Genomic DNA, 23,039 nt, shown 5'->3' with positions numbered 1-23,039 from the left:
CCCAGATCGTCGCTGGGATCATTTTCTGCTACATCTACTTCGGGCTCTTCCATGGGAATATCGTCATCGAATGCACCGATTCCAGCATTCCCGGGAAAGTGGTCGTCAAAATCTTCTTCTTCATTGTCTTCCATGGTAACCCCCTGTTCTCCGTGCTTCGTCCAACAAACATACTTTTTCATGAAACTATTTGCGAAAATGTGGCTGTGTAGGATTCTTGAAGATGAGTAATCCTTGTTATTGTTGCAATGAACACACGGGCAGCACATAAAACCATTCTGCTTGTTTGCCTCAGCCACAGACAAAAAATAATGCAGGCCATCAATGAATTCTTTCGAACGTCGGTCAGCATTGTACATCCATTGCCGGTCCATCTGCATTTTAAATAAATCGATTTGAATTCTTTACACGTATCGAATAAATAAAATATATCAAACCTAAATTAAACTAAATGTAACATAACATGAATAATTAAAAGATATGCAATATCTATCATACATCTTGATTAATTAAAAGGGGTACTTAATCCATTACAGAACTTAACAAAGGAGTACTATACATGAAATTTAAAAATTCGGTCAACAACACATAGGTTTTCAACCGTCCTTGCGTTGGAACGCAGAATGTTCTAACGGATTTCTTGCTGGCGCAGAATAAGATGGCGGAGCTGAAACCTCCGAGTTTGGTGGTGACGAACCGTAACGCCGCAATAAATCCTCAAGATCAAACGGAGGTTCCTCGCCCCTTGCCATGCATTCTCTATATTCTTTTTCCAAATAACGGAGCGCTGCCCTATGAAAAGCACTAGGTTTTTTGGACCGACGACCTACTCGAGTTGTGCCCTTCTCTCCAGAAGGACAACGATCACCCCCACCGGCGCCACTCCCTCCAGCTGTTGAAGCCATATTTTACTGAAAAATACCTTTATTTTCCACAAAATTATAAATTCTTACCATTACAAAGCAAAAATTATTTACTATTACAATTACAATGATCAGATTAATAACTCTTGCAAATAACAATGAAATTATATAAAAAAAGACGAAATGTATCATTAATCCTCAAGAAATCTCTAATTAATTGAAAGAAATCTCTATAACTTCTAATTACTTTGACACCCTTCAGTTCCAGGAGTACACTCTTTTCAATATCCAGAAACCCTCTAGAAGAAAAATAAACCTTTATTTCTGAAAATGTATATGTCAGTAACCTCAACCCTGCGGTGATGACACTGCCTTTCGGGGGGACACGGTGCGGTACAAGGATGTCACCAATCGGCTAGTCGCAGCACCAACATTTACGATTAATAGGCACAGCACTTGGCACAGGCAGCATGCTCGTTCATATGCTCTCAGTACAACAACGGCATGCTGACTGCGTCAAATGCTGTCTTCTTATCAATCGGAAGTGCTGGTGATGCGACCAACCGATTTGCGACGTCCTTATAGCGCATCGTGTATCCCTGAAAGGTAGTGCCATCACCGTTGGATGGAGATTAACGACGTATACTTGTTTCGAAATAAAGATTTTTTTAGCTTCTAGATGGTTTCAATGTGAGCCTGATTAAATACATCACTAGAGTGTCAAAATAATCCATTCATAATACAAAAAATTCTATAATATACTCATTTCATTAATTCATTCACGAATAAAAAAATCAACTATCCACAATATGGTCATATATACAAGTACATCACATGAAGTATCTACACTCATTCTAAAAATTTCTACTATCCATATACTCATCTAAATCTAAAAGAAAATTACGCCTACATATGCAATCTAGCTAGCAAAATAATGTCCAAGAAATGAGCTAGCTACACATTTTCTCTATTTCTAAAGTATGAAATGAGCTATACAAGCCAAGGAAGAAGAGAAAAACAAGCCCCAAACCTTTAGAGCAGATGGATGGACGGAGAATCAAAGATCTTCACAAATGTGGTGAAGAAATGAGCAAAACTCCTCTATCCCGAGCCAAGAACAGAGAAAACAAGTGAGCTGAATGGCTCGGGCGGGGGGAGAGGGAAGGGGATAAGGGGCGCAAGGCCTTTTGTCCCGGTTGGAGGCACGAACCGGGACAAAAGGGGGGACTTTTGTCCCGGTTGGTGGTTCCAACCGGGACAAAAGGCTACGCGGGCCTTTTGTCCCGGTTGGAACCACCAACCGGGACAAAAGGCTCCCATTTTGTCCCGGTTGGTGTCTCCAACCGGGACAAAAGGCCCCCGTCCCCCCGCTGGCCCGGCTAGCCGTTGGACCCGGGACAAAAGCCACCTATTGTCCCGGGCCCAAAAGCTGCCGGGACAAATGGCCAGGAACAAAGGCCTGTTTTGTAGTAGTGGCTTCTCCTCCTTCCATCTAGTCTCTCCGATCCTATTCCTGCTGTATCGCTAGTAGTATACCATTACGATGACTTGACCGTCACAAGCGGCTAATCGCCCACTAGTAATCCGCGTCGGCGACAATTCACTACAAAAACCACCAGCTAACACCCACACACACACCCGCTGGCCGTTGCATCTCGTCAAGCGAGTCGCTGTTCAGAAATCATGGCCCGGGTGCGCCTTCGGCGGCAAAGCCGGTCACGTCACGCCCGCCCGCCTTGCCGCCGCCAATGGCTGGGCCGGCCGGCATGCCGTATTGCGCTGTCCACTACGTCGCCGAGTTTAGAGCTAAAGGAGTCGACCCTATGTACTCCTACCCCACTAATCTGTTATAAACGTCTACGTCAGTGGCTCCTACCCCCGCCCAACTAGTGACATAAAAATGGGGAGTGAATTCCTTGCCGGACGTGAAAAATACGGGCTATTCGCCACAACTACTGGACTATGCTTTTCGTTTTAATAATAATAATGTACTCCTCTGTCTCTTTTTAAATATGGTCGTCGGTGTGCGTGGCACAAGTTTGATTCGATTTGTAGAAAAAAAAGTGTAATATTTGTATATCAAATAAATTTATTAAAAAACTAGATTAAAATATCTATCTAATGATATTAATTATGTATCATAAATGTTAATATTTTTATATAAAATTAATCAAAGTTATTTCTCGAGAAACGAAAGCGACAGTTATTTAGGGATGGAGGGAGTAGGACTTATTTCTTTTTTTTTTCTGAAGTTGAAGTGTTTCGCGAGAGACTCCAGATTAAAAAGAGACAAATAGATCCCTCGAAACACCCAAGACTAGGTATATAGAAGAAGACGAAATCGAGAAAGGACGGCCTAATATAGAATCATATGTAAGTATTATTCTTAGTTGCTGTAGGCGTGGTGGGACGAAGGTCGGTGCCATTTGAGATGTCTATAACGATGTGAAAGTGGCGATAATTGAAGATACTGTGTCGTGGTGCTTTGGTTTTATGTTATACGGTGTCATGGACTGTGTTTAGTTCAGCGAAAAATTTCTAAAATTTTTCACTGACGCACATCATATCGAATTTTACGATACATGTATGAAATATTAAATATAGTTAAAAAATATAACTAATTGCACAGCTTGGTTGTAAATGACGAGACGAATCTTTTGAGACTAATTATTCCATAGTTGGACAATAGTTGCCAAATAAAACCAAAACGTGCTACAACAATTTTTTCGCGAACTAAACACACCCATGATGGCGATGGATTGTGGTTTGCAGTTCATAGAACGACATATTGAGGTAGGTTGGTTTGTCTTTTGTGTAATGCGGTGGTGTTAGATAATGGTCACCGCTGCATAGGGTGGCGTGCGAGGCGGTGTGATGCGACCAAGAATGGTGACACAACGGTAGTGTAATGGTGTTGTTGAAAAGTGGAGTTGGCGCTGACGTGGAGGCCACCATGTTGGCGTGGCTTGGTTTTGCATTGGGTAGATGTGTCGCGATAAATGATGGTCAACATTGTGTGTAGATGAGTTTTGGAAGTGATCTAGTTTGGCTTTACATAGGGCGGTAGTTTCGTGGAGGTGGCGTATCAGGTCAGCGTTGGATGCAACGGAGTGTTAAGATAGTTTCGGTTGGATGTTGTGTGGAGACGGTGTTATAGACTTATAGTAGCGAGAGATGGCAATGGCTGCTACATAGAACGAATTGATGAGATATTTGGTTAGACAATGTACAAAGGAGAAGGAAATGGCCGGATGGTCGTGTGACCATAAACGGTGATCAATGTTTCATAGGATATGATGATGTTGTTGTCTTGTTGAGATGGTTTTAGTGTGATATTTTCTTATTTGGATATATGGTGGTATCACAATGCTCTTCGTCGATCCTAAAACAACTCGTTAATAGAAAGCAATTACATACTTACATTTTTAGAAGTACCAGCCACGCTCATATTTGATATCAGTTCTTCGTCTCAGCCATACAATTAAACAACACTTCACCGTAAACTCAAACCTAGACCCGCCAGATATTTGAATTCAAGTGCTAATGCCAGTCTATTTAAATAGAATTACTAATAAGATGAGCTAAATTTAGCTAAAAATAAAAAAATTTAGAAAAGAATATGAGTACCAATAAATCCTAAAATTTAGCACTCAACACTGGTCCATCCAAATTCCAAACAGATCTCCTACCTCGGTCTACGATGCCACCCCATCCGTCCGAACTCGAACGATGACACCACTTGTTGGGAAAATCCATCCGATTCCGAGCAATTTATGTGTTTCTGGCATGCCAAACAAGGATAGCCTGAACTGAAAGCGGAGGGTCCTCCCTCCCGGTCACACTCGCCTGCCCCGCCGGCCATGTGATGATGTGAAAGCGAGAGGTGTCGCGCACGCTGTGTGTAGTGGAGTGGTAGCCTTGCGCGGCCGCGTCTTGGCATCTTCCTCCTCTCTTTCCCCCCTCGGCTCCCCGCTCCCGCATCTCGCCTCGCCGTGCGGGCCTGGATCGCTCGCGGCCTCCAAATGCGACCGCATCTCCTCCGACGTCTCCTCCTCCTCGCCGCCGCCGCGCTACCGTCGCCGGCCGATTGCCGCCAGGGCGGCCACCACGCGGCCCCTCCGCCGCCGAAGCACCACGACAAGAGCGGCGCGCTCACCGTCGCGCTCGCCGTCGCCGCATCGCTCCTTGCGCTGGTCCTGCTCTACCTCTGCGCGGCCATCGCCGTCCGCCGCTTCCGCTCCCGCGGCGCGGTGGGGCGGGAGCCGGCCTCCTCCTCCTCCTCTGCGGCGTCCCGCGCCGCGGCGTTTCTTCGCCGGAACGGGCTCCAGCACCACCGCCCGGCCTTCACCTACGAGCAGCTCCGCGCCGCCACCGCGGGCTTCGACGCGGGCCGCAAGCTCGGCGACGGCGGGTTCGGGACGGTGTTCCTCGCGCACCTCCCGCCCGCCGGCCGACCCGCCGCCGTCAAGCGCCTCCACGTCCCGCCGTCCCCGTCGCCGTCGTTCCCTTCCGCCGCCGCCACCATCACCAAGTCCTTCTGCAACGAGGTGCTCATCCTCTCCGCGCTCCGCCACCCGCACCTCGTCCGCCTCCACGGCTTCTGCGCCGACCCCCGCGCGCTCCTCCTCGTCTACGACTTCGTCCCCAACGGCACACTCTCGCACCACCTCCACCGCCGGGTCGGCGGCGGCGGCGGCGCCCCTCCGCCCCCGCCGCTCCCCTGGCGGACCCGCCTCGCCATGGCGGCCCAGATCGCGTCGGCGCTCGAGTACCTCCACTTCGGCGTCAAGCCCGCCGTCGTGCACCGCGACGTCACCTCGTCCAACATCTTCGTGGAGGCCGACATGCGCGCCCGCCTCGGCGACTTTGGCCTCTCGCGGCTCCTCGCGCCGCCGGACGCGTGCTCCACGGGGGCCGCCCGCGAGCTCGTGTGCTGCACCGCGCCGCAGGGGACGCCGGGGTACCTGGACCCGGACTACCACCGCTCCTTCCAGCTCACCGAGAAGAGCGACGTGTACAGCTTCGGCGTAGTGGTGCTGGAGCTCGTCACGGGGCTGAGGCCCGTGGACGTGGGCAGGGAGCGGCGGGACGTGACGCTGGCGGACTGGGTGGTGGCCAAGATCCAGGTCGGCGAGCTCAGGGAGGTCGTCGACCCGCCGGTGCTCGGCGAGGGCCCCGGTGTGATGGCGAGCGTCGAGGCCGTGGCCGAGCTGGCGTTCCGGTGCGTGGCGCCGGACAAGGATGACCGGCCCGACGCCAGGGAGGTGCTGGTCGAGCTCAGGAGGATCCAGACGATGCTGCCCGACCTTCCCGGGGGCAAGGGTTCCTGAATCGGATCGCGCAAGACGCCATCTGCATCAGAATTGAGCTAGCCCCTGCTCGAACTCAGGATCCAACACCTCCCATTGTCCATGGCCGCGACTCCTATCCTAATCCAGTAATCCTGTGCTGACATCTTGACTAAGAAATAGCAGCACTCCCTGAATGTTTGCTGCTTTGTACTGGCATTGTCTGAGCCAAGTGCCTCATGGAGTCATGGTTGACAACCAGAACTCACCGAGAACTACAAGAATTAGCACCAGGTCGTGTGTAGTCTAGTTCTCTCGGTATGTACAAGTTCAACAAATAGTAACAGCCGCCAAATGTGTTTCTCCAGATTCCAATCTCGTCGTCAGTTTTCTTGGCAATTTTGCACTCAGCTGCCTTGTGCTCCGCCGCCCGCTCCGCCTTGCGTCATCACCGAATGATCATCCACCAGTAGCGACCCGCGGGCTATCCGTGTACGCTGCCGAAGTGCACGCACGCGACTACGGTCATTCATGGTCATTCATCTATGGAAGAAGTCTATATTACACCCCTTATCTTTTATGGAAGTTCAACTTTCAACCCCAATATCTGAAACAGCCTACTTTTCACCCTCCAAGTCCCAAAACCGTGCAGCAGTACCCCCTTGCCCCTCCCGACCCTGGTTTTCTGCCACGCTGGCCTTCCAGCTCAGCAAGACGGCGTCCACGGCAGCGCTCCCCTCGACTTCAAAGGCACAGCACCCGTTCAGTCTCTGTGTCGCCTTCTTCCTCCCCAATCTCATGCGGCTGGAACCCTAGGCGTGGTGTGCAGAGGGAGATGGCGAGCTCTAGCAGCGTGAGGTCTTCCCATTCAAGTGCGCCATCATCCCGCAGTGCCGGAGAAGACAATCTCTCTAGCAGCGTGAGGTCTTCCCATTCAAGTTGCTGGATTAAAGACCTCAAGACGTCATCCACAACTACTGTTATCACCTAAGGGGCCTCAATCCTTCAACAAGACCCAGTGATATTATCTAGGAACTCATATTCTATTTTCTACGGGACGGGAGAGGAAGAGAGATTGTCTTCTCCGGGGCTGCGGGATGATGGCGCACTTGAATGGGAAGACCTCACGCTGCTAGAGCTCGCCATCTCCCTCTGCACACCACGCCTAGGGTTCCAGCCGCATGAGATTGGGGAGGAAGAAGGCGACACAGAGACTGAACGGGTGTTGTGCCTTTGAAGTCGAGGGGAGCGCTGCCGTGGACGCCGTCTTGCTGAGCTGGAAGGCCAGCGTGGCAGAAACCAGGGTCGAGAGGGGCAAGGGGTACTGCTGCACGGTTTTGGGACTTGGAGGGTGAAAATTAAGCTGTTTCAGAGATTGGGGTTGAAAGTTGGACTTACATAAGAGATAAGGGGTGTAATATGGACTTCTTCCTTCGTGTATCTGAAACCTCGTATCTCGGTCAATCTCAAACGAGGCCGCCCCGAATCCTTTCGAAAGAAAAACGAGTCCATCCCATCCCTCCGAACTCAAACGATGACACACCACTTGTTGGGAAAAATCCATCCGATTCCGGCCAATTTTTGTGTTTCTAGCATGGCAGGCCAAACAAGGATAGCCTGAACTGAAAGCGGAGGGTCCCGCCCGGTCACACTCGCCTGCCCCGCCGCCCGCCGGCCCCGTCGCGCACGCTGTGTAGTGGTGGAGTGGTGGAGGTGTCGCGCCGCGGCATTTCTTCGCTGGAACGGGCTCCAGCACCACCGCCCGGCCTTCACCTACGAGCAGCTCCGCGCCGCCACCGCGGGCTGCAAGCTCGGCGACGGCGGGTTCGGGACGGTGTTCCTCGCGCACCTCCCGCCCGCCGGCCGCCCCGCCGCCGTCAAGCGCCTCCACGTCCCGCCGTTCCCGTCGCCGTCGTTCCCTTCCGCCGCCGCCACCATCACCAAGTCCTTCTGCAACGAGGTGCTCATCCTCTCCTCGCTCCGCCACCCGCACCTCGTCCACCTCCACGCCTTCGGCGCCGGCATCCGCCCATGCACCCGCTCACGCTCTCCTCCACCGCGCTCCTCCGCCTCATCAAGTCACTCTCGACGGCGGCGGGGCCGAGGGCCCACCTCACGGCCTCGGCGATCCACTGCCTCCTCTTTAAGGAAGGGCTCCTCCACACTGGGGCGCACCTCCCCACGGCGCTGCTCTCCGCGTACGCCGCGCTCGGCAGGCCGCAGCACGCGCGGGATCTGTTCGACGAAATGCCCAAGCGGAGCCTCGTTGCCCACACCGCCATGGCGCGGGTGCACGCGGCGGCCGGGCAGGCAGCCCAGGCGCTCGCCGTGTTCAGGGACATGCTCGCGGACGGCCTGCTCCCTGACAACGTGGCCCTGGCGATCGCGCTCACGGCATGCCATGGGGTGGGCTCGTCCTCTGCGGCGGCCCGGAAACCTGGTAAGATGGTTCATGCTCTCATCATGACAAGCGGCATTGTGCCGGATGTGTTCGTCTCAACAGAACTGATCAGGGTTTACGGGGAGTGTGGCGAGCTGTCTGTTTCGCGGAGGGTGTTCAATGACATGCCCGTGAGGAGTACTGTTTCGTGGAATGCCATGGTGCATCAGTATGTCAGGCATAGTAATGTTGGCGCTGCATACGAGCTGTTTCTTGCAATGCCAAGGAGGGATGTGGTGTCATGGAATACAATGATTGCCGGGTATTGCTTCATTGGCCGATGTAGGGAGGCACTAGAATTGTTTTGTCAGATGGTATCACCATCTTCATGTCCGGTGCATCCAAATGGACCTACAATGAGCACTGTTCTTGCTGCTTGTTCCGGTGCAGGTTGTTTGGAGACTGGGATTTGGGTCCATGCCTACATTGACAGGAACCAAATGAATGATGACGGCTCATTGGACCGGTCCTTGATAGACATGTACTCCAAATGTGGAAGCATTGAAAAGGCCCTTCAGGTGTTTGAGAAAGCACCAGGGAAGAGGGACTTGTACTCATGGACAACAGTGATTTGTGGGTTGGCAATGCATGGTAGGGCTGCTGATGCTTTACGCATGTTTGACATGATGCAAGATAATGATATTCACCCTGACGATGTTACTCTTGTTGGGGTACTAAATGCATGTGCGCATGGTGGACTCGTAGATAAAGGTCTTTGCCACTTCTACTCCATGGAGGAGAGATATGCAATCGTACCCAAAATCGAACACTACGGGTGTATCATTGATCTTCTTGGTCGGGTTGGGAGATTGCAAGAAGCATACAACATGATCAGGACCATGCCGATGAAGCCTAATGCGGTAATCTGGGGTGCATTCTTGAATGCATGCAAAGTTCACAGCAATGTAGAACTTGGTGAGATCGCAGCAGCTGAAGTCAGCAGGTTGGATCCAAATGATCCCTGGGCAAGGGTGATGCTGTCCAGCATGTATGCAAAAGCACAGGACTGGACCAGTCTAGCCAGGGAGAGGAAGGAGATGAACAGCCTGCAGATGAAGAAAACACCTGGGTGCAGCTCAATTGAGCTTGACGGGGAGGTGCATGAGTTTGTCGCTGGTGGTTTTCAGCATCCCCAGCTTGGTGAAATTTGCACTATAGTGGAGAATATTGAAGCACAAACACATGCAGGCTAAAGAGATGTGGATGCCTCATCTTCTGAGGTTTTTGGTTCTGCCAATGATGCTAGCATGTCACTAACTGACCTCAGCGTTTTCCATTAGCCTTTGAATGTTATGAGGGAAGAATTTTTAGCTTGGTTGTATTGCGAAGAATTGAAGGAGGTTAAAATCTTAGGGCCCAGAGTAAATGATTAGGTGCTGACAAAAATCTGTTTTGATTGTTCGTACTGGAAGATGAACTAGCAATTGAAGCTAGTGGAGGCATAGCACCGACTAGTGGACCGAAGGTACGTGGGAAAAATAGATCACATTACTGTTTTGTTTTGCTTGTAGTGGCTACCAAGTACCAAGAATGTATCCTGATATCATATCTTGATTGTTCAGTAACCTTGTTTCATTTTTTGAGCATGGATGTAGGTAATTATGCAGGAATTCTAAGTTAAAAAATAGTATATTTGATATTTCTCAGTTTATAAGCAAGCTGATATTTATCCTCCTATATTCATACATGAGCGGCTTTGAACCTTCTGGCATATGTACATGGTTGTTTTTATTTATCCTCCTTCAGTTTTTTTTTTTAAACTCTGGAGACGAAGAAATACCGTGTGGTTTTGCTTGACTCACCTGGGCACAAAGATTTTGTGCCAAATATGATATCTGGTGCAACTTAAGCTGATGCAGCTATTCTTGTGGTTGATGCTTCAACGGGTTCTTTTGAAGCTGGTATGGATGGTGAAGGAGGAAAAAGTGTCGGTCAGACTAAAGAGCACGCTCAGCTTATTAGAAGCTTTGGCGTTGAACAGCTTGTTGTTGCAGTGAACAAGATGGATGCTGTTGCATACTCAAAAGAAATATTTGAGTTCATCAAACTACTTGGCAGTTTTCTGCGGTCTTGCAACTTCAAAGACTCAGCTATTACCTGGATTCCTCTTGGTTCTGTAGAAAATCAGAATTTGATCAAACCTCCTTCAGATGCTCGTTTGACCTCCTGGTCAGTGCTTTCAATGATGACGAGGTGGAGTTAATGATCTCTTTTTGAAGCTGTCTGAAATTTATGACATGAAGTTTTTGTGTTCCACTTTGTTTAGAAGACACTCTTCAAAACTATTGTCATAATGGATGTTAAATCTATATCTCATGGATTGACTACTTTAGGGTACCAACAATCCCTTTGGAGCATAAATCTTCAATGACCACTACTATACACAGCATGCTTAGCCTGTTAGGTCTCTTGCATGAAAACTATCTTAGGAGATTATCACCAATGGTAGTTCCTTATTGGGTTTCCTTATTACTCCCTCTGATCAGTGTTGTTTTGAACATCGATACAACTCCAAAATGTACCTGTGGCTCTAATTTTAATTGTAAATATATGTTATAATTATATCCCCATTTGTTTTTTCAAGACAAATCTACTTACTGCTTTCATCAGTTTGATCCAACTAAACTAGTTTGCTGCACGCCTGCCTACGATATCCTTCTAATCAATGCAGTCCATGCCCATATGATCTGCCTATTATTCTCTTTAACTACAAGCTGAAATCTAGGTAGCATTAGTGGCAATGATGAAAAAACAGGAAAAGCACCCCGCCCCCCGCGTCGTCTTCTCCGGGAGGGCGACACCCCTCCAGGCTTCCTATTCTTCTCGCCGCTGCCGGAGCCGTGCACTGGAAGTCCGCATGCCGACTAGGAAGGTGGCGGTGGGGCTCCTTTCTTCCACAGGCCTGGGCGTCGGTCACGGGGGTGGCCATGGTGATGCCGTCCATGGTGGCGGCGGTGGCCGAGGCTGCCGGATCCGGAGTCCCGGAGGTCGGATCCGTTGCCCCCAAGGGCAGATCTGCACGGCCAGGGCGAGGATGCGGCAACTCCTCGCGCCGGCAGGCTGGCGCACTGGCGGCGGCGGCCCTTCCGGCGGCGCGACGTGGGGATGCGCGGCCTGCTTGGGATGCGCGGTGCTGGCGGCCGCGTTCGGATCCGACGGCCTTGGTGGCGGATCTGCGGCGGCGGCTCTAGCGCCGGGTCCTCGCCCTAGGCTGCGCTGCCGCCGTGTGGTGCTGGCAGTGGCCGCGTCGAGGCCACGCGCGGCAGTGGCCTACGCGGTGTGTCGGTACCCCAGGACTGGGGTACCCCCTCTTGCTGTGTCTAGGCAAGGATCTTATAGTTATCCTTAACTACATCCAAACAACCGGACCCCTGCGGTCCGGAATCCTGTTCTCCCAGCAGCGGCCTGGGCCGTTCCTCAGTTGGGAAAGGTCCGGAGACACCACGTGTCCCGGAAAAGGCAGGAACTCGTGCGCAAGCAGTCGGGACTCCGGACCTCCCCGAGGAGACCGGACCCCCTGTATAATAACCGGACCCCTCGCTAAGGGAAGAGATCGACGCCCCGCGTCGGGGTGGTTCGGGGCCGCCACGTGTCTGCAAGACATGGCCGTTTGGGTTCCATACCAACGTTCACCCACCATTGCATTTATTGCAGTAGGTGAACGTCTGCATTGATATGACAGAAGCTGAGGCGTTTCATTGACCAGGGGATACTATTGATCGCGTATTACCAAGGCAGTGGAGCCGCTGGCGCCGCCCATACTGCGTCTGCCAGATGGATACGACGGCTCAGCTTCGCCCATTATGACGCTACATAATAGTCTCAGCAGGCCACGCCGCAAGCTACGCTACTCCAACGAGCGCCTAGTTGACGGGACAAGAAAAGACCCCCCTGAGTCAGGAGAGCAGCAGTAAAGATTCGCTACCGCTGTAGCCACAGTCACGTTGGGCCCACCTGTCGGGGCATCAACGCCCTATGTATCCGCTCCCCCTTGATCTATAAAAGGGGGAGGGCGCCGCTAGAAAACCTCAGGCTGAGCAAGAGCCAAGGCCAGCAGAGGATAGGTTCATACACAACCAAGAACAATACATCTCACAGTGGACGTAGGGTATTACGCTCCGGCGGCCCGAACCACTCTAAATCGTGTGTTCTTGAGTCCCCTTTCTCAGCGTAGATCTAGCCCCATTGCCTAGTACTTCCCCGAGTACTCCCTCACTGGGAATAGGCGGGTGCGTTCCGCCACCCGGCTGTGGTTTGCAAAATGTCGTGGTGTTGCAAACCACAGCCGGGTGGCGGAAGGCACCCGCCCTAGCCCAGAGGGTGTGTACTCGGGGGTTAGCTAGTCTTAGATCAATCTTCCTCAAGAACTCGATGAACACAGCAAGATTTAGAGTGGTTCGGGCCGCCGGAGCGTAATACCCTACGTCCACTGTGTGTTGTATTGCCTTCCCACGAGAGTGAGAAGGAGCGAGAGTTTCAGCCTGTCTGGATTGTGGAGATTGTCCTGTGCACAGCGGGCACCTACCTTTTATATCTCAAGGGGGCGCGTACACGGCTGTTGGATCCCCGACAGGTGGGTCCAACGATGCGATATAAAATAACGGGGTGTTCATACATTATGGCGTTGCAGGCGAAGGAGATCTCTCTCTTGGATTCGCTCGCCTGCTCCCGGAGCCCTCCGTCCATCATGTCTTGGCGCTGTCTTGTTGAGACGGAGCCCGACGCAGCTAGTAGCATCGCCTGTTACGTAGCTGAGCGGCTGTGTAGGGAGCGGCGTAGGTGGCATGATGGAAAAGTGCCGAGCCGTCGTATCCATTTAACGCGGCAGACGGGCTCTGCGCGGGCGCGGCTCAGGCGGCTCCACTGTGCTCCTTGGTAATACGCGGCGTGCAGCGGGGCCTGACAAAAGGCTGTCTTGTGTACCGCGGTGGCAGAGCACGCCTTGTCCATCGCATTAAATGCGGTAGGTGGGTGAGTCTTCCTGCGGAAGACTCGCGCACAACCCCACGTCTCCGGGACACGCGGCGGCTCCGGACCCCTACACGGTGAGGGGCGTCCGGACGGGCGCAGGAGGTCCCGGACCCCTATGGGGGTCCGAGGCCTCGGCGGTCAGCTCGGAGCTTCCCTTTTGTGTAGACACATGGCGTCACCGGACCCATCCTCAGGCGGGGAACGGTCCGGGGCCGTTGGCCTGGTGAGGGAAAAACCTGGCCTGTGGGGCCTGGCTACTCCATCTTTCCCGCGCAGCTACGGGTAACTACGCGGGTCCTGCCTTGCTGCAGTAAGAGTGGGTATCCCTGTTACAGGGTACCGACAGTGGCCCCCGGGCCCACCTTGGGAGAGGTACGAACCCACAGGTGGGGCCACTTCAGCGATTTGGCTCTGTATAGCTTGAAGCTCCTTTCCGCAGGGGTCTTGACCGGCTTTGACCGCCCATTGGGTTGGTTGCTGCTTCATCACGTCGCAACGGATTACTGACTATGGGCCCCATGATCAATGGTTCACCTAGTCACACGCGCGACGTTCGGCTTTGCTGCGGCCGGAGTAAATGGGTCATTTACCACCGGCGCAGCTCCCGAAAAGCTCGGCCACGCCTGCGATTAATGCGCGCACGTCAGCTCGGCTTTCGCCTTGCTTCACGCGCGCAGGCGACGGTTCGGATCCCGCCTTCTCGCACCCTCGTTGATTACCCCCCCTCCCTGACATGTGGGCCTGGGCCCCCCCACGTCATGGACTGGGCGGCCAACTCCGGGTGCGGGCGTCGCTTGAGTTCCGGCGACGGTTCCGGGGCGCGCCAGTTGAGTCAGGCTTTATAACGGGGCATACCGCATTCCACGGTTGCTTTCCCGCATTCGTCTTCTTCCTCCAGCCTTTGCGCCCCTTTGCCTCCGAGCTTTCCTCGCCCTTCTCTCCCCCTTACACAGGCTCCTTCCTCACCCACCAAGAGATGGCATCCCTTGTTCATCCCCGTCGCTTCCAGACCGAGGGAGAGCTGAACACAGTGCGCCGCCTGCTTGGGTGGAGTGCTCAGGAGACCGGCTGGGGGGTGCGAGCAGGCTCGGTTCCCCTTGGCAACCTCCGCGCCGGGGAGTTCGTGCTATTCACCTCGCATGTCTCCGCCGGCGTGGGACTGCCGATTTCTTCATTCTTGCTGCTGCTGCTGGAAGACTTCGGCCTCCAACTTCAGCATCTGACGCCGCACTCCCTCCTCCTGACGTCCATCTTCGTGCACCTATGCGAGATGTTCGTAGGAGTTCGGCCCTGCGTCATCCTCTTCCGCTACTTCTTCATTCTGGTGAGGTCCGGAAGGAGCAGGGACGAAGTGGGAGGGTACTACTTCCAGATAAGGAGCGACCTGCCGACTCCTTACATTCCCGGCCTTGCTGGCGGAAGGTGGGAGGAGTGGCGCAGGGATTGGGTGATCGCCACCACCGAAGCCAACGAGCGCCTTGCCCTGCCGATCGCGGGGCCCGCCTCCGACAAAGCATCCTGGAGGGCCAAGCCGTCGCTGCAGCCGGAGTTCGACTCCGTGCTGGACAAGATCAGGTCGCTGGCGGAGAGCGGCCTCACCTCATGGCACGTGCTCGGCGACTTCGTGAAGCGGCGGATCGCCCCCCTGAAGCAGCGGCCACGACCGGCGTGGAGCTTCACCGGCCTCAACGATTGCAGCAGGACCCACCGCGGGGAGGGAAGCGACCTGACCCAGGAGGCCTTGGAGGTCCTGGTGCGGAACGTGACGAGAGACACCTTCATCCCGGAGAACCTGATCCTCCCGCAGGGCATAGTCCCCCTCTGCGAGGACTCCGCGAGGGTGGCGGTGCTGGCAACCCTGCCGACTCTGGACGACGGGGGACTGGCCCCACGCCAGACCGGAGGCGACGCGAACCGCGGGCTCCGGATCCCTGGCACGTCCGGGGATCAGGCTACGCTGGGCGCTGCGGGGTCCGGCGTCACTACGAAGGGGAAACAGGCCGCGGCTAGCAGCGCGGCCGCGGCCGGTTCTAGCCGGGCTCAGAGCAGCTCCGGTGCGTCGTCGGGGGACGCAGGCCGGCGGAGGCTACTCCGGGGCGACGAGACCCTGGTCTCGGAGCCCGCCGCGAAGCGCCAGAGGTCTTCTGAGGGCGCAGGCCAAGGTAGCTCCCGGGCTGCCGGCCCCCACGGGTCCTCTGGCGCAACTGGACCACCACCATCGCCGCCGAGGAACTCATCGCGCCGGCAGCAAGAGCAGCAGCAGCAGGAGCAGCCGCAAGAGCAGCGGCAGCAGGCACGCGGACGGCAGCAGCAACAACAGGTGCGACCCCGGGTTGCGCCCATGCCACAGCCGCAGGAACAGCAGCAACGGGTGCAGGCCCGGGTTGCGCCTGCATCGCAGCTGCACGGGCAACAACAGCAACAGCAACAGCAGCAGCCACAAGAGAAGAGGCCCGGGCTCCGGGGACGCTGGGTACCCGGTACTGCCGGGTTAGTGTCATCCTGCTCTCCTTGCCTGCGCCGGTGTTCTATTTGTTTGTTTTTGTTAATGGCTTTTCTGCTTTGCTACCAGGGCTTCCCGCCCCAGCGGTTCTTCTACCACCGTTGGCACATCAGCAGGTGCCCGGGCGGCGGCGACCTCGGCATCGACAGCGACGGTGGCAGCAGGTGCGGGACCCTCAGGTACGGCGTCCTGCTGCTTACTCCGTGGCACATGATGCGATGCTGACTATCATGCCATTTCCAGACTCTGCAGTGCTCAGTGCAGCAGCGGCGGCGGCGGTGGCGCCGGTGCTGGGTGCAGCCGCACCCGACACGGTGGTGGAGGTGCCAGTGCAGGGCGCAGCCGCTCCTGACGCATCGGCGGCAGCGGGAGTGCCGGAGTTAGGCTCGGCCGCGCCCGACTCGGCGGCAGCGGGGGCACCGGAGCTGGGCCCAGCCGTGCCCGACTCGGCGGCAGCGGGGGCGCCAGAGCTGGGTCCGGCCGCGCCCGACTCGGCAGCAGCAGCGGGGGCGCCGGAGCTGGGTCCGGCCGCGCCCGACTCGGCAGCAGCAGGGGCGCCGGAGCTGGGTCCGGCCGCGCCCGACTCGGCAGCAGCAGCGGGGGCGCCGGAGCTGGGTCCGGCCGCGCCCGCCTCGGCAGCAGCAGGGGCGCCGGAGCTGGGCTCGGCCGCTCCAGGCTCGGCGGCATCGGGGGCGCCGGAGCTGGGCTCGGCCGCTCCCGACTCAGCAGCAGCGGGGGCGCCGGAGCTGGGTCCGGCCGCGTCCGACTCGGCGGCGGCGGAGGCGCCGGAGACAAGTGCCGCAGCGGAAGTCCCTACCTCCAGCTCCGGTCCTGTTGCGGAGGAAGAGTTGGAGGTGGTGTTTGGCAGACGGCTCCTGTAGCTCCAATCCCCGGAGGAGGATGCGACTCCGCTTCCTCAGGTGCTGTTGCGAGTTCGGCGGTCGATCGAGGAGGCAACCTCCTCTGCCGAGGCGGCCTTCCGGCGGGAGTGGTCTGCACTGGAGAGCGAGCGCCAGCGTCTCTCCGACTGGCACACCCGCCTAGAAGCGCACACGAAGGCAGAAGCCTCCCGCGCTGCGGAAGCTCGGTCGAAGCTCAAGTCGGACCAAGAGGCCTACCGAGCCAGCCTTAAGAAGGTGTTTGACCGAGAGCTTGTTTCCGACGCGGCGTCTTGGGTAGCATGGCGCCACCGCCGCCCTCGGCGGTCCGCCATAGCTGATTTCCCAGTGGGTTCTGGGCTGAGCGTGTGCAGTGGTCTGGGTTCGGTTGCTTTGGGCGAAAGTCCTTGCCGCCAGGTTCCTGACGGCGATGGCGGCGGCGCCTTCGGGCGTCGTTCTCCCTGCTGGGGGCGTCATCTTCGAGCTCCACCAACCACTGCCTGGACTGTTCTCTGGGCGAAAGCCCTGTCCAGTTCCTGGACAAGCGACGGCGGCGCCACTGGCGTCGTGACCTCCTTGGAGGCGTCGTTTCTTGAGACCCAACTTAGCCTAGAACTCAGCGGCTGAGGGGGTGATAGCTACGTGCAGGAGGATGAGCTTCAAAGGGGTTGACAAGCTCATGCGTTGTCGTTTCGTAGTTTGGTGACGACCAGAGGTTGTTGCATGTTGGTTGGTTTTGGCTGCTTGCAGCGTGCCGTGGCGACTGGCACTGCTCAGCGGCTGTCAGTTCGGTGTGGCACAATGTCTGAGGGCGGCGCTTGCGGCAACAACAATGTGGGTCAACTAGGCTTGCAGCGGATTGCGGCGGGTGGCTCAGCTATGCTGCAGTTACTCCGGCATGGTTCATCGTCGAAAGATGGCGCAAGCGACAACTCTGGTTTGCTGCCATGACGGCGAAAGCTACGTGCATGTGTTGTGCAACGAGTTGCCGTCGGCCGTCGGGAGTGGTTTGGTTGGTTGATGAAGATCTTGGAAACAGGGCATCATTGTTCATCATCCTGACAACAATACAATATACGGATCCGTGGCATGGAGTACTGAGGCGGATGTGGCGTGGCCCCCGTGTGCGGTGTCTTCAGCGTGGCGACGAGAGTGAGGTGTCCGACGGCGGGCGAGGTGAGACCCCCATGCGTTGTGTTCTGTAGCGGCGTCTGCGAGGCAGCCAGCGAGAAGTCCGGATCTGGTGGTTCCACTCTGTTGGATGGTGGGTACTGCTGCAGCAGCACTACGGCGTTGGGTCCCGCATGGCGGTGGCTTGCTCGGTGCAGGGCTGTCTGTTTTCTTGCCCTTCCTTTATCGGCTTGGATTGCGTCTTGCGACGACTTCAAGAGTAGGAGAAGGTGGTTTGCGGCACCGACTCAGCTTTGTTCGGCGGTGCAGCCTAGCAGAGTGGTTTTGATCGTGTTGACGGCCCAATCCAACCGGTCGGGGCCTCTCCAGGTTGTTTTCGAGTTTTCTTTGTGTTGACGCCCCAATCCAACCGGGTGAGTTTGAGTTGTAGAGTTCCCGTTGTTGACGTCCCAATCCAACCGGGCGGATCCTGTTTTACTTTAGTTTCTTTTTCTTTTCCTGGCTATAGCCTCCCAGAACCATAGTCTTGTATTCTTTTCTTCTACTGTATCAATGAAACTCACACTATTTTGTGTGGTTCGTTCAAAAAAAAAATAGTGGCAATGAACCTGGACACTAGCTGAACCTGGACACAACTATCTGAACCATAGTCCATTGGCTTCACAATCTTAAATCTATCTGAACCCTTTCAGGTGTCAAGGGTTCTGTCTCTTGGATGCTATAGATTCCCAGCAGCTTCCTTCTCGGGATGTTACAAAGCCCCTCATTCTTCCAATCTGTGATGTTATCAAGTCTCAGTCAACAGAGCAGTTGGCAGCTTTTGGAAAATTGGAAGCTGGGGCTATTCAAAATGGTTCTAAGGTATATTTCCTTTGCAGAAGCTGTAAATGACCTCTACTGTATTGAGAATTTGAGACCAGTAGATAGGATTCTAGTCTATTGAAACCGTGATATTGGCTGTTTGATGCCCTCCTTCATCTTCCAGTAACCAGATGCTAGAATGTAGCTGCAGCAAAGTTGTTTAATACTCTCTCCCATTCCCTTAATTTGATAGTGGTACTATCAAATCTTTGTGCGTGGAAGATATATCCTACAAAATCCTAATAAATTCTGGAGAATCCAAAATGAATATTTATAAAATATAATAATACTAATAACTCAGATTATGATAAGCACTGTAGAAGATTGCATAATACTAAGGGCCTGTTTGGGACCGCGTTGCGTCGCGTATGAGCGAGAAACGCGGAAAAATCCCGCCGAACGCCTCGCGACGAACGCGCGTTCGCCAGCCGCCTGCAACGCAAAACGCGGGAAAAAACAACTACGCGAGCCAGAATCGCAAAAGCGGCCTCCGAGCCGCTTACGCGTATACGCGCCGCGCGTTTCTCACCCTCCGTCCCAAACAGGGGCCTAAGGCTCTGTTTGGTTTTGTAGCACAAGCTACTGTAGCAAATTTTGACTATTAATTATGGGTATTAAAAGCAGGCAGTTTGCAAAATTAACTTTACAACCCCTGCGCTACTTCGCGAGATAAATCTAATGAGGCCTTTGACCGCACGATTAGAAAATGGTTACTGTAGCATTATTGTAGTCAATTGTGCATTAATTACTATCATTAGATTCGCCGCGTAAAGTTGCACCCATCTGTGAAAAAGTTTTGCAAATAAACTTCGTTTAGTACTCCATACATGCAAGATTTTTTTTAGCGTGAGTAGCGCGAGCAAACCAAATAGGACCTAATACTAATAACAAAGATTGTGATATATAAAGCACTGCAGAAGCATTGCATGGATAAGCCTACACTCAGATCTTTGGAAGATTCTATATGGAAACTTGTTCCCGAAAACAAAAGCAGCAAAGGTCATGCGTCGTATAAGTTAAGCACCATGCAAGTTAAGCGCCATGCAAGTTATCGCCATATCGATGAAGTTTGCGCCATGATGCAGAACGATGAACTTGATAATTCGGATAAGAAGCAGCGAAGGCCTCAGAGCTGTTCGCATCAATATATAAGGAGGACGTGCTTAACAGGACGAAGGCATCAGTAGGAGAAGCCAGAGCCTCCAAGAGCGAAGTTCCTGCGAGAGCATCTAAACCCCATAAAATTCCTTGTACCATCCCTGTAAGATAGCCACCAAGTCCGTTGTAAAAATGCCTACTGTAAGGTAATCTTTCCCTTCTTTGTTTTAATAGTTTGGGGGGTTTTTTGAAAGGGAAAAACATATGTAAGTTTGTTTCTAATAAAATAGTTCCCCTTTAATTTTCTTGTATCTGCTGGTCTGGTTGTGCGCTTTAAGTCTCTGTGCTAAGGGTCCTATAAGAGAAACATTTATGATAGTTCTCGTTTGAAGCCGAGTGTGGTAGTTGAGAGAACGACGTAGGCGTAGAGAAGTGTTCCCTTCGGGTGGAATTGCCTGGGGAGATGATAAGATTTTAGGCCGCATAGTTACGATCGTAGATATCTCGGCAAGGGAGGCTGCTTATTAAATATAAATTTGCTATAAATATGATAAGTACCGAGTAGGATATTACACCAAATTAAAGCACACAGTTGTAGTGTTGGTCTTGCCAATCTGATACGATCCTGCGAGCATAAAACCAATAAGCTCTTGAGCATATAAAACAAAATCTTCAATAATCATAAAAAAACAAAAAATAATTCTACACATATAAAAAAATCACATATTTTATCAGGCCGCATATCTCTCACCCTCACCTCTCTCTCCCTCTCCCTCCCTCTCTCCCCTGCCCCCCCCCACCCCCTCTCCCTCCCCCTCTCTCCTCCCTCCCGCCCTCCTGACATCTTGCGCGTTATTTACTGCTGCAGAGAGAGAGAGAGAGGCAGCAGTGAAAAACATTGAGCGGGACACGAGCTGGTGACAATGTGGCGGTTAGGTTACAGGGTATTGAACTATTGATGGGAATCAACTAATAGTAGGGGATATGCTCTCAACGCTAATAACAAGAGCTACTTAAAAGAGCAGTTTAGGGGACTAGTACCCCACTTGGTAGATGGAGGTCTCTACATCCTACAATATGCAGACGATACAATTCTCTTTATGAAAAATGATTTAGAATAGACCAAAAACTTAAAGCTAGTGCTATGCGCTTTTGAAAAGATGTCAGGTCTCAAAATCAATTTTCATAAGAGTGAATTGTTTTGTTTTGGAGATGCGAAAGAGGTGGCTGAGGAGTTTGTACAAATACTTGGCTGTAGAGAGGGATTTTTTTTCCTTTCACATACCTCGGTATCCCAATGAATACCCACAAAATTTCTAATAAGGATTGGAGCATGGTTGAGGAGCGATTTCAAAAGAAGCTGAGCAGTTGGAAGGGTAAACTTCTTTCAATAGGTGGCATGCTAGTGCTGATTGACTCAGTCCTATCTAGTTTACCAATATTTATGATGTTCTTCTTTAGAATTCCTAAATGAGTTCTCACGAAATTGGACTACTATAGATCTCGCTTCTTTTGGCAATGCGACGAACACAAAAAGAAATATAGACTCACTAGATGGAGCATTTTGAGTACACCAAAGTGTGAAGGAGAAATGAGAATTTTAAATTTGGAAGCACAAAACATATGTCTCATTAGTAAATGGTTATTTAAACTTCTAAACAAAGATGGGACATGGCAAAAGTTACTCAGGAGAAAAGATCTGGGGGACAAAACGTTGACACAAGTTTCAAGAAGCCGGGGGATTCTCAATTTTGGTCTGGACTAGTGGAGATCAAAGACCTCTTCCTATCAAAAGGAAAGTTTAAAATTCAAAGTGGAAACCAAAACTAGATTTTGGGAGGATCTTTGGATAAAGGAAGTTTATCCTTCCTTCTCTTTACAATATTACTAGAAGAAGAAGTGAGACAGTAGCAAAGGTGCTAAGCACAATTCCTATTAATGTCTCTTTCAGAAGAGCATTAACAGGAAATAGATTAGCTCTTTGGCTTGATTTAGTAAGGAAGGTTGCGAATTTTGTGCTAAACAATGAACATGATACTTCTGTTTGGTGTTTAAATAAACATGGTTCTTATACTGTAAAGTCTATGTACATGAGCTTAATGCGCACTGAAGCAACACCTTCTAAATGCTGATCATGGAGAATAAAAGTTCCCCTAAAAATCAAAATATTTTTGTGATTCTTAAAGAAGTGAGTAACGCTAACAAAATATAATCTTATGAAACAAAAGTGGAAGGGTTCCCCAAAATGCTGCTTTTGTAATTCAAATGAGATAATTCAGCACTTATTCTTTGACTGTCACTTGGCGAAGTTTGTTTGGAGGGCTATGCACATTGCTTTTAACATTCAACTACCAACAAGTATTTCTAATATGTTGGGTCGTTGGCTGAAAAGTTTTCATTTCAGACTTAGAAATCATTTGTTGGTTGGTACAACCGCACTTTGTTGGGCAATTTGGTTGAATAGAAATGAGGTGGTTTTCGAAAGGAAGTTACCTAACTCTTATTTGCATGTCATCTTCAGAGGAACGTACTGGACAAGAAATTGGGCAATACTGTCTTAGGAGCAAGAGAAGATTGATCTAAATAGGTGCTGTCAAAGGCTGGAAGCTTGTGTCATGGAAATATTCAGTAAGGCGTGATGGAATTTCAAGAGGACTCCATGCGTAGCAAGTTGCTGGTGGTCTGAAGTCATCTCGTTACCATTTTAGATATTTGTTTCCTTGGAAAGGTCTAAACTTTGTACTGGTTGTTTAGTGTTAAATCCTTTTGTGTGGATGTTAAGTCTGAACTTCATTCCCACCTTCGGTGGAGGTTGCAGCGTATGTTGCTGCAGTTTCATGATGTAATTTGGGCTGTAACCATTTGCTTGTGAATGTGTGAGGCCTGATTATCCCCATTTCTAAAAAAAGCTGTCTGTTTGGTTGTCTGCAAGGTGATTAATTTATCCTTTAACACAAAAACTCATGGTGATCTAGTGCATAATTGATCTTTATAGTCATTTTATTG

General features: G+C 52.2%; 2 protein-coding genes and 1 pseudogene across 2 annotated transcripts; all 3 read left to right on the top strand.

Moving 5' to 3' along the window:
* Nucleotides 1–4,696: 4,696 nt before the first annotated feature.
* LOC120690607 (LEAF RUST 10 DISEASE-RESISTANCE LOCUS RECEPTOR-LIKE PROTEIN KINASE-like 1.5) lies at nucleotides 4,697–6,526 on the top strand. The gene has a single exon (XM_039973317.1). The coding sequence runs from the start codon at nucleotides 4,886–4,888 to the stop codon at nucleotides 6,191–6,193; it is 1,308 nt and encodes a 435-aa protein (XP_039829251.1). The 5' UTR covers nucleotides 4,697–4,885; the 3' UTR covers nucleotides 6,194–6,526.
* Nucleotides 6,527–7,067: 541 nt separating this feature from the next.
* Nucleotides 7,068–10,977, top strand: LOC120690605 (pentatricopeptide repeat-containing protein At5g08510-like). The gene is made up of 2 exons (XM_039973316.1): nucleotides 7,068–10,056; nucleotides 10,490–10,977. The coding sequence occupies exon 1, from the start codon at nucleotides 8,183–8,185 to the stop codon at nucleotides 9,782–9,784; it is 1,602 nt and encodes a 533-aa protein (XP_039829250.1). The 5' UTR covers nucleotides 7,068–8,182; the 3' UTR covers nucleotides 9,785–10,056; nucleotides 10,490–10,977.
* LOC120687560 lies at nucleotides 10,177–21,050 on the top strand (annotated as a pseudogene).
* Nucleotides 21,051–23,039: the final 1,989 nt, after the last annotated feature.

The sequence above is a fragment of the Panicum virgatum genome, chromosome 9N (genome assembly GCF_016808335.1).
Source record: "Panicum virgatum strain AP13 chromosome 9N, P.virgatum_v5, whole genome shotgun sequence".
Lineage (NCBI taxonomy): Eukaryota > Viridiplantae > Streptophyta > Magnoliopsida > Poales > Poaceae > Panicum > Panicum virgatum.
Note: the sequence above shows the minus strand (reverse complement) of the source record. Positions and strands in the feature narration are given on the sequence as shown.